This window comes from Papio anubis, chromosome 11, assembly GCF_008728515.1.
Source record: "Papio anubis isolate 15944 chromosome 11, Panubis1.0, whole genome shotgun sequence".
Taxonomy (NCBI): Eukaryota; Metazoa; Chordata; class Mammalia; order Primates; family Cercopithecidae; genus Papio; species Papio anubis.
This window is the reverse complement of record NC_044986.1, coordinates 102,908,250-102,917,595: the sequence shown is the minus strand read 5'-3', so window position 1 is coordinate 102,917,595 and position 9,346 is coordinate 102,908,250. Positions and strand designations below refer to the sequence as shown.

General features: G+C 53.9%; 1 protein-coding gene across 1 annotated transcript; it reads left to right on the top strand.

Annotated features, from left to right (window-relative positions):
- The first annotated feature begins 4,472 nt into the window (after positions 1 to 4,472).
- PTF1A (pancreas associated transcription factor 1a) lies at positions 4,473 to 6,460 on the top strand. Its single transcript, XM_021943116.2, has 2 exons — positions 4,473 to 5,506; positions 5,919 to 6,460. Exons 1-2 carry the CDS (start codon positions 4,720 to 4,722, stop codon positions 6,119 to 6,121), a joined length of 990 nt encoding a protein of 329 aa, XP_021798808.2. The 5' UTR covers positions 4,473 to 4,719; the 3' UTR covers positions 6,122 to 6,460.
- The last annotated feature ends 2,886 nt before the right edge of the window (positions 6,461 to 9,346 follow it).

The following is a 9,346-nucleotide window of genomic DNA, read 5'->3' as shown; positions in this document are numbered from 1 at the left end:
GGGAAGCTGAGGTGGGAGGATCACTTGAGGACAGGAGTTAGAGACCAGCCTGGGCAACATAGGCAGACCTTGTCTCTATTTTTGAAAAATCTGTATTTAAAAAAACAAAAACTGACACTAACTTGCTGTGTGACCTTAGGGAAACCTCTGAACGTCTCTGGGCCTCAGAGGCCTTTCAGCGTGAACCTTGTGAGTATATTTTCCATATCTTTTCCCAAGAGTACAGGGATAAAGAGTGGACCAATGAGGGTGCCTGGCCACTCAAGCGGGGAGAAGAAAGATATCTCAGATAAGGAGTGGTGACAGGGACACAGGAGAGAAGAAACCACCCACCTGCCATCACCTCTGTGTTTCTGAGGTGGGGAAGGGAACAGTATGGGCCATGAGGAATTAACATGGACCCTTTCTCAAGCTAGGAACAGACTGTGAGCCACATCCACAAGTACCTGCCTTCAGGCACTAAGGAGGCATGTGGGATACTGTGGGTGAGACAGCTGCATCCTGGTTTCTGCAGGATGAGGTTCTTGAAGGGAGGATACACACCCAGCATCATGCACTGTGAGAATGTTCCATGGGGAAGCTGATGATGGAGAGCCAGGAGGTGCCATTCTTCATGAGTGGCCTTTGCCCCAAGTTCATCCTGGACAAAGCCAGGGACCTGGGCTCTAACCCTCTTGTCATTTTTCCTAGAAGCTGGGAAAAGACTCTGAAAATGTTTGATGAGAAACAAATGAATAAATATTCAAGTCCCCAAGAGGGAGAAATAGCTAGGTGTGGGGAGAGGGAGAGAGAGAGAGAGCGCGCGTGTGAGAGCATAAGAGAGCTCATTTCTGAGGTCCCAGCTACTCAGGGAGCTGAGACAGGAGGATCCCTTAAGCCCAGGAGTTCAGGGCTGCAGTGAGCTGTGATTGAACTACTGCACTCCAGCCTGGGTGACAGAGCGACACTTTGTCTCTAAAAACAATAACGAGAGAGAGGCAGAGATAGAGAGATGAGACCAAGGCTCAACATCAATGGCCCTGGCCAGAAGCTCTCCTGCAGCTGAGAACCTAGGAGATGGGGCAAGACCTATGGGCAGCCGGAAGGAAGCCTGGGAATCTGCCAGGCCCAGGGCAACAGGGTGGCACTGAGCCCGTGCTGAAGACTTGAAAAAGTCTTGAGGTCTCACCAGGGATTGGCACTAGAAAGAACCAAGTGCTCCTTCTACTGCCCACCACAGGGGATGAGATACGATTCTATAATGAGGCAGAGCTCTTTACAAGGTTAGGGGACATCTCTCATGGGGACAATGTGTGGTGAGAAGAAGCCTGAGCCTGGCAGAGAATAGAGTGGCTTGCAGCTCTGGGAGCAGCCTTCTCTCTCTCTCTCTCTCTCTCTCTTTCTCTCTCTCTCAGACTCCTGGAGCCTTGTGACCAAGCACCTCTCCAGGCTCCCCAACTGCCCAGAGGATCCAGGAGTGCAGAGGGCATGACTGGAATGAGAGTTGGGGGCCTTTAGCCTGGCAAGATAAGGCTCAGTTTCAGTCTTCTCATCCAACCTGTTGCTTCCAGTGGCAGAGGGCAGCCATCCACATGGTCGTGACCTCCAGTGACCCAGAGAAAATTCCCTTTATTAGCGGAGAAGTCTTTCTTCTTTTTATAAGAGTAAAGAATGATCATGTCTTACTTAAAGCCTGTGTGTGTGTGTGTGTGTGTGTGTGAGACACAGTGTCACTGTCTGTAGGCCTTGTCCTAGATTCTCAACAAGGCCAGTGTGCACAGCCAGCAATTCTCTAAAAACTTAGAGGGCAGTAGAGGGAGGAGGAGGAGGAGAAGGAAGGGTAGGAAGGACTATGTCTGAAACAAGTGAGTACATTTTCTGTTCTTCCCACCCCATGCTCATCCATGCGCCCCTAGGAGCCACCCAGAGCCTGCATGCTAGTTCTGCCCCCTTCATAAGACAATAAGCTTCCTACCAGCAGTGAATGTCCCATGAGCTCACTGGGTGTTCAAGGTGAATTTCTGTAACTCTTTCCGCAAACTCATCAAAAATGTCAGATGATTTTCTGTGGAAGTGGATTGCTAAAATCATATTGAATAAAAAGATAACCATATATAGCCAGGCATGGTGGCTCATGCCTCTAACCCCAGCACTTTGGGAGGCCAAGGTGGGTGGATCACTTGAGGTCAGGAGTTCGAGACCAGCCTCGCCAAAGTGGTGCAACCCCGTTTCTACTAAAAATACAAAATTAGCCAGTCGTAGTGGCGGGCACCTGTAATCCCAGCTACTCGGGAGGCTAAGGCAGGAGAATCGCTTGAACCTGGGAGGCGGAGGTTGCCATGAGCCAAGATCGCACCACTGCACTCCAGCTTGGGCGACAGAGCAAGACTTTATCCCCCAACCTCCATGCTCCCCCCCCAAAAAGAAAAAACAGATACCCATATATTCACATTCACTCCCCTGTCTCCCAGTCCTCCACCTACCCACATGTCTATGACACATAGTTTCTCAAGAGCCACCAGTCTAGAGAGCCACCAGAGAAAGCCTTTCAACCTCCTGAAAAGAGACTTTGTAGGCTCAATTCTAGTCTTCTCTTCAGTGGATAGTTATCAGTATTTCCGATAAGGCTTTGAAGCTGGGTAATTTGTTACTCTTGCATGTCCTCACATTGCCCCACGGGCACGGGCATATTTCCACTTAGTTTTAGTCTATGTGAGGAAGGGAGGGTGCACATCACTAGCTGGCTAGATTTCTGGTCTTGATACACACACACCCTTTTCCCTTTCTTTGAGGTCAGAAAGAGAAACCTAATTGCAGAGAATCACAGCTCAGGCTCTATCACCGGGAACCTGTCCATATTTGCCTTTAAGGATATGCAAATAGTGAACGACTCCTTCACTATGAAGGCTGAGAAACTAAGACAGGAAAAAACTACTGAAAACCAGACCATCCTTGGGTTAAAATTGTTTGCAGTTGTTGGCAGTTCAAGGTAAGGCAATCTCTGGCCTTCTAACCTTATGTATCTTTTGGTTTAACTCTGGTCTCAATTCAGTTAATTACAGTGCAGTGTCTAAAACCAAGAATCGTATTTAAATCACTAATCTGAAGAGGCATGACTTGGAATTTGAGAGGTGTCTGAATACCCAACAGAAACCTCTCGTGAGACAAGTGCCTGAAAAAGGAAGTGGCCCAGGAGGACGACTCCTTTCAGTCCTCTGTAGGGAGAAGACGCAGGATGGCTGCGCTTCTGAACTCTTCTGGGGTGGAAGCTGCGGCCTGGCTTTTAACCGGAATTGCCCAGACCTCGAAAGTGTTTCTTTGTTGCTCTTAAAAGGAGGAATTCACATTGCATCGCAGTCTGTGATTAAGTCTGTCTTGGGGCAGAGTTGCACACGTTTTGTGGCGTGTGTGTGTGTGTGTGTGTGTGTGTGGTGTGTGTGTGTGTTTCAGAAAAGAAAGGTCGAGAAAGAAAAAAATCATTCAGGGATGGTCCCGGTGGCCAGTCAGAAAGGTGAGAGACTCGGGCTTTGAAAACGATTCACACTCTGCCCTTTAACTTCAATGCCCTCCCTCTGGACTGTGCCGGAGCAGACGATTCAATTGACTCCTTTTGTATCCGGTTTATTGCTCAGAATCCCTAGGGTCTAGATTTGCTCTCAGAAGAAACGCGCCCTGCTGAGATGCTCTCGGAGGCAGCCCCTCCCGTCTCCCCATTCCTTTCTCCAGGCCGGGCCAGGGAGGGCAGGGGAGGCTGCCACTGAGCCGACGTCGCTGGGGACGGGCACCAGGCACCGGAGCCAGGCTCCGGAGCGGCGTCCCATAGGTGCGCTCCCAACCCCCGTGCTGCATCTGGAACGCCTTGGGAGTGGGCCCGGATCACCTTCCAATGCCACCCTCATATACTCTGCAAACTGTGCAAAAGCCCTTGAAAAGTCCAGAGATGGGACAGAAGCCCCCAGTGGAACCCAGGCCGGAGCCCCGCGCGCCTCGGATAAGGGGGTGGCGGAATGCACCCACCTGGCCCCTGAGGGCAGCACCCTTGGATTGCCCAGGCTGCCGCGGAGGACGACGATCGCCGCGCGGCCTCCGCTCTCGCCATCTGGGCCACCGGCGCGCACTCCTAGAAGCTTCTCTGGCTGCTTGTAGACGCGGCGCGCGGCTGCCCCAGCCCCAGGACAGAAGGACCCGGCGCTGCTCAGCGCGCGCAGGTAGGCGGCGGGCACCGCGGTACGCAGGTGGCGCTGGAGCCGCGCGCGGGCTAGGTACAGAATCCAGTACGCAGAGGCAGAGGAACAGGAGGAGAGAAGTGCGAGGAGTCCCGGGCCGCGCGACCCCGCCTTTTCCTCACCCCAGGAGCTCCCAAAGGGAGCAAAACGCCCCCCACCCCCGCCCACCGCCGCGCCTCCGGGCCCCCTCGCCGCCGGCACCCAGCGCTCTGATTGGCTGGCGCGATGGGTCCCTGGCACGCGCCTGTGGATGTTGTTATAAGAATCCTCGCGTGCCAGCTCTCAGCTCCAGCAAGTCCTTCACAGCCCTCCCCAGCGCAACGCGGGCGCCGGCCAGAGCGCAGCGGCCGCGGGCACTCCAGGGAGGCCCGGGGGCGGGCAGCCCAGCGGCCGCCTAGCTGCCCCCAGCCAGGGCTCCGGGAGGGAGGGGCTGGGACAGGCGACACCGGCCACAGAAACTTACCAAGAACTAACGCGCAGCCCGGCAGTCCCGCTGCCCACTGCGGCGGCAAGCATGGACGCGGTGCTGCTGGAGCACTTCCCCGGGGGCCTGGACGCCTTTCCTTCTCCGTACTTCGACGAGGAAGACTTCTTCACCGACCAGTCTTCCCGGGACCCACTGGAGGACGGTGATGAGCTGCTGGCGGATGAGCAGGCCCAGGTGGAGTTCCTTAGCCACCAGCTCCACGAGTACTGCTACCGCGACGGGGCGTGCCTGCTGCTGCAGCCCGCGCCCTCGGCCGCCCCGCTAGCGCTCGCCCCGCCGCCCTCGGGGGGCCCCGGTGAGCCAGAGGACGGCGGCGGCGGCGGCGGCTACTGCTGCGAGGCGGGGGCGCCCCCAGGCGGCTTCCCTTACTCGCCCGGCTCGCCGCCCTCGTGCCTGGCCTACCCGTGCGCCGGGGCGGCAGTACTGTCTCCCGGGGCGCGGCTGCGCGGCCTGAGCGGAGCGGCGGCCGCGGCTGCGCGGCGGCGGCGGCGGGTGCGCTCCGAGGCGGAGCTGCAGCAACTGCGGCAGGCGGCCAACGTGCGCGAGCGGCGGCGCATGCAGTCCATCAACGATGCCTTCGAGGGGCTGCGCTCGCACATCCCCACGCTGCCCTACGAGAAGCGCCTCTCCAAGGTGGACACGCTGCGCCTGGCCATAGGCTACATCAACTTCCTCAGCGAGCTCGTGCAGGCCGACCTGCCCTTGCGCGGCGGTGGCGCGGGAGGCTGCGGGGGTCCGGGCGGCAGCGGGCGTCTGGGCGGGGACAGCCCGGGCGGCCAGGCCCAGAAGGTCATCATCTGCCATCGGGGCACCCGTAAGTGCTTCCGCTTCCCAACTCAGGTAGACGGGGACGGGCACTCGAAGGCTCCGGAGGGGCTGGGGGAGCTGACTGCCAAGCCGAATGACGGACCGACGGATTGTCGGTGGGCACGGGCAACCTTGAATGCGAGCTCGCGTTTCTCGTTTGTTTGTTTTTTCTTTTTTCTTTTTTTCTGCCACGTTGACCGCGGCTCTCAAGGGCGCGCGTCCCCGCCAGACTTGCAGCTCCTCGGATTCCTGGGAGGGGATGGTGGGGGCTTGAAGTGTGGAGGAAGAGGGTAGTTCTAGTGTAACCGGAGGACACCTGCTCAGTTGAGGTGCCCAGGAAAGGGTCCTAAAGGACCTGATGGGACCAATGGGAATGTGGTTGGATATTCACAGTCTGTCTTCTCTTCTCACCTGTCCAGGGTCCCCGTCCCCCAGCGACCCTGATTATGGCCTCCCTCCCCTAGCAGGACACTCTCTCTCATGGACTGATGAAAAACAACTCAAGGAACAAAATATTATCCGAACAGCCAAAGTCTGGACCCCAGAAGACCCCAGAAAACTCAACAGCAAAGCTTCCTTCAACAACATAGAAAACGAACCACCATTTGAGTTTGTGTCCTGAGAAGTCCCAGACTCGGCTGAGGATCTGATTATGTCTCTGTGCATATTGTACATGTAAATATCTATAATGTAAATGTAATTTAAGAATCAAATTTTTCTAATGGCAATCAACTGTTTATTATTTATCTATTTATTATCCTATTGAGTTGATGAAATAGATGATTTCTTTTTAAATATATAATTTATATAATTTATCCTGATTTTCTGAAAATATGCAATAGCCTATGATTTTCCTGAACTCTGTGTTGTTGGGAGAACTCTGGCCAGAAAACGTCATGCTTATTTATTGCCAGATATGGTTTATTTCTAAGCGTTGTCAATAAATGCTATTTACACCTTTTCCTGAAGGTTTTTGAGTACATGATTTGATTGATAATCTTTAAAAAGAATTAGTAAAAATTAACCGAACCAGAGACTCAAAGTATAGCTCTCTAGTAAGAAACTACATTTCAGATTTCGCCTAAAGGTGGGTAGGTTAGAGGATTAGACCTCAACTTTCTATGACAGCGCTTCATCTAGGTCGCCTGCCCTACATAGCAACTTTGGTATGTATTTTTAGCCCACCTTCCAAACACCCTATACACATACATCCTGGAGTATTTATTGTTCCCACTTTGCAGATGGAAAAGCTAAGACTCAGAGACGACATTTGATTTACCCAAGGTCACCCCTACCCTGTCTACTCCTGGTGTATAAAAGTGAGCGCGCGGTGTACTGTGGGAGCAGGGGGCTAGTGGGCTGAGGGAATGGGCCTTTCTGCTTCCACTGGCTGGGAAAGGGGCTACTCTTGAGCTGCCCTGTGACCAACTTCTTCGGCAGCAACAGCATCAGGTACCTGGAACTCAGGCTTACTCCTCACAAAGGAGATGGGACAGGCTACGGTGCCAAACCTAGAGACCACTCCGAGGCCACTCAACATAAATCCAGGGTCTTTTAGGTAAGGTAGGAAGAAGCCGCCCGCTACCCCTGCCACCTTTGCAACAGGCTTACTTCTAAAACTGAGTTCGTTTTGCCTTCAACAGAACTTGACCCTCCTCGGCCAGCAACCTGGGGAGAAGGCGAGCCTGAGGCGGGGGGGGCGTAGGGTCGCCCCCTAGCGAAGGGGAGAAGAGCGAGGGCGAGGCCGAGGTCGCTTAGCCAGAAAGCCTGGGAGTCCAGGCTTGGGTTTGTCTCCTTTGTGACCAAGAGCGCCTCCCGGGATCTCGGGGCGTACTTCCCTGCCCGCCAGAGCCGGGACGCGCGGCACTGGACTGCGAGGCCTGGCGCGCGCGCAGATGGCGCTGGCGCGAGCGCGGACTGGAGATGCGCTCCTTCGCGTGGCACCTTAGTCCCGCGCGGCGCAGGCCTGGCCCAGTCGGGGTGTGGCTCCGCGGCCCGCAGCTGCCTGGTGGGCGAAGGTACAATTGCGGATAGTCTCTAATACTCACGGCCCTGCCGCAGGACAATATGTTGGCAGCATGCTAATTGCTTTAACCTAGTTTCAGACCCACCGAGGGGTTCCCCGCGCGCCGCGGGTGCCATGGACCTAGTCCAAGAGCAATTAAAGCGAGGCCGCGAGCCCGATCCCGCAGCGCGGCCTGGCCAGACACGCGGAGCTTCTGGGTCGCGAGGCTCCCGGGAGCTCCTTGGCCATGGACCCTCTCACAACTTTTAAGCCTTCGCGCCCTCTCCCTCCCCTCCTCCTAAAAGAAGATTTCACACTGGAGACAGAATTTCAGAACGAGAGAAAATAATTCGATTTTGTCCTTTATTAGGGCCTCATTAAACACGAAAGTTGCTTTTGCACAAATGCTTCCATCAGGCATGTAATCTCATTACACTCATTACAAAGTCAAATGTTAGGCCGACTTCAACTTAATTATAAGTTATGGAAGTATTGTACCATTTTCTTCGGCTGTATAGACCTGCGTTTCCGTTGGATTGGGCAGTGTGGCACTCACAGTTAAAACACTGCAATCATTGTGATGTGGCACCTTTTATGTTGCGTGCCACTTTTTTTGCTATTCAATGCCTCAACACAACCTTTAGTGCGGTGCAGATGAAGCGGAAGAACCGAGCTGAGCATGCAAAACACCAGGGTCTCTATCTTGTCACTCTCTGTCCTGACTTGGCAAGTCTCTTTAAGCACAACCTTCAAAGAGACTGACAGCTTCTTTTTATTTACTCATAATCCATTCATTCTAGTGTAGCGATTTTTTTTTTTTAAATGCAGCAGTAAAGGCAGAACAAACGTATCATTTCAGAGTCTTCTTTGGCGTCAGGGAGGCCCGAGCCGCGCTGGGTGCAGGGGCTGCTCTCCTTGTGGCAGAGCCAGTCTGGGGAGCCTCTGGCCCTGGGCATCTCTGGCCGGCAAATACAGCCTGGCACTGGAAGGATCATGTGAGGGCAGTTTGAGTGACAGGTATTCAATGGTCCTTCTAAGTCCACACTTTTCGTCCAACTTTAAAAAAAGATGCATATGAAGATAACTGAGTGAGCCAAACTCCTGGATGGATATGAAGAGTCTTTGCCCAGCCCGGCCCTTCTGAACACCCATCAGCCCCTGCGCTGAAACCCAGCCTGGGACCACCAGGGGAAAGAGTTTAAAGTCTGCCCTGGCTGCCCTTGTCCATTTAGCATAATAAAGAAGCTGCAAGCCCAGTACAGGGTGCATTTTATGATCTCTATTGGACAGCTGGTTAAATCATTCTCCAGTGGTCCAGACTCCACTGCTAGTCATAGTGGGGGGAGGGAGCCCTGGAATGGGCTTGATAAAGTCTTTGGAGAACAGAGGTGGCCTGGGGTGCTCTCTCTTCCTCTCCCCCAATATCTCACCCGCCTCCTGCCAAATACACATCCTCAATTCTAGCCCATCCTGTTGGTCTCTGTCCCAGGTTACTGTATCTACCTTCGTGGTGGACTGCCAATGATTTCACTCAATGAAAGACCCCTGTCTCCATCCCTCCCTCTCTCTTCTATTTCTGGTGGGCTTTAGTGTTAAGGTACTCTTGTGGTTGTCTTAAAAGACATTGCATGTCACAAGGAGAGTGGCTTTTTATTTTCAGAAGCTAGGAAGCAGAGGCACCATTCCCATTCCTGTTCTCCCCTCCACCCCCTTCTAAAGAGAACTTTAGGTTAGGAGGTGAGGTACGAGTGGTGGGGTGACTCTAGAAGAGGAGAGGAAGAGAGAGGCAAAAAGAGAGAAGCAGCCACTTCTGCACCAGTAGCTGGGGAGCCTCTGGAATGG

Excerpts from the sequence above, each read along its gene's own strand:
- PTF1A (XM_021943116.2), top strand. The coding sequence starts at position 4,720 with ATGGACGCGGTGCTGCTGGAGCACTTCCCCGGGGGCCTGGACGCCTTT. Across the intron at positions 5,507-5,918 it reads CATCTGCCATCGGGGCACCC|GGTCCCCGTCCCCCAGCGAC; the intron begins GTAAGTGCTTCC and ends TCACCTGTCCAG.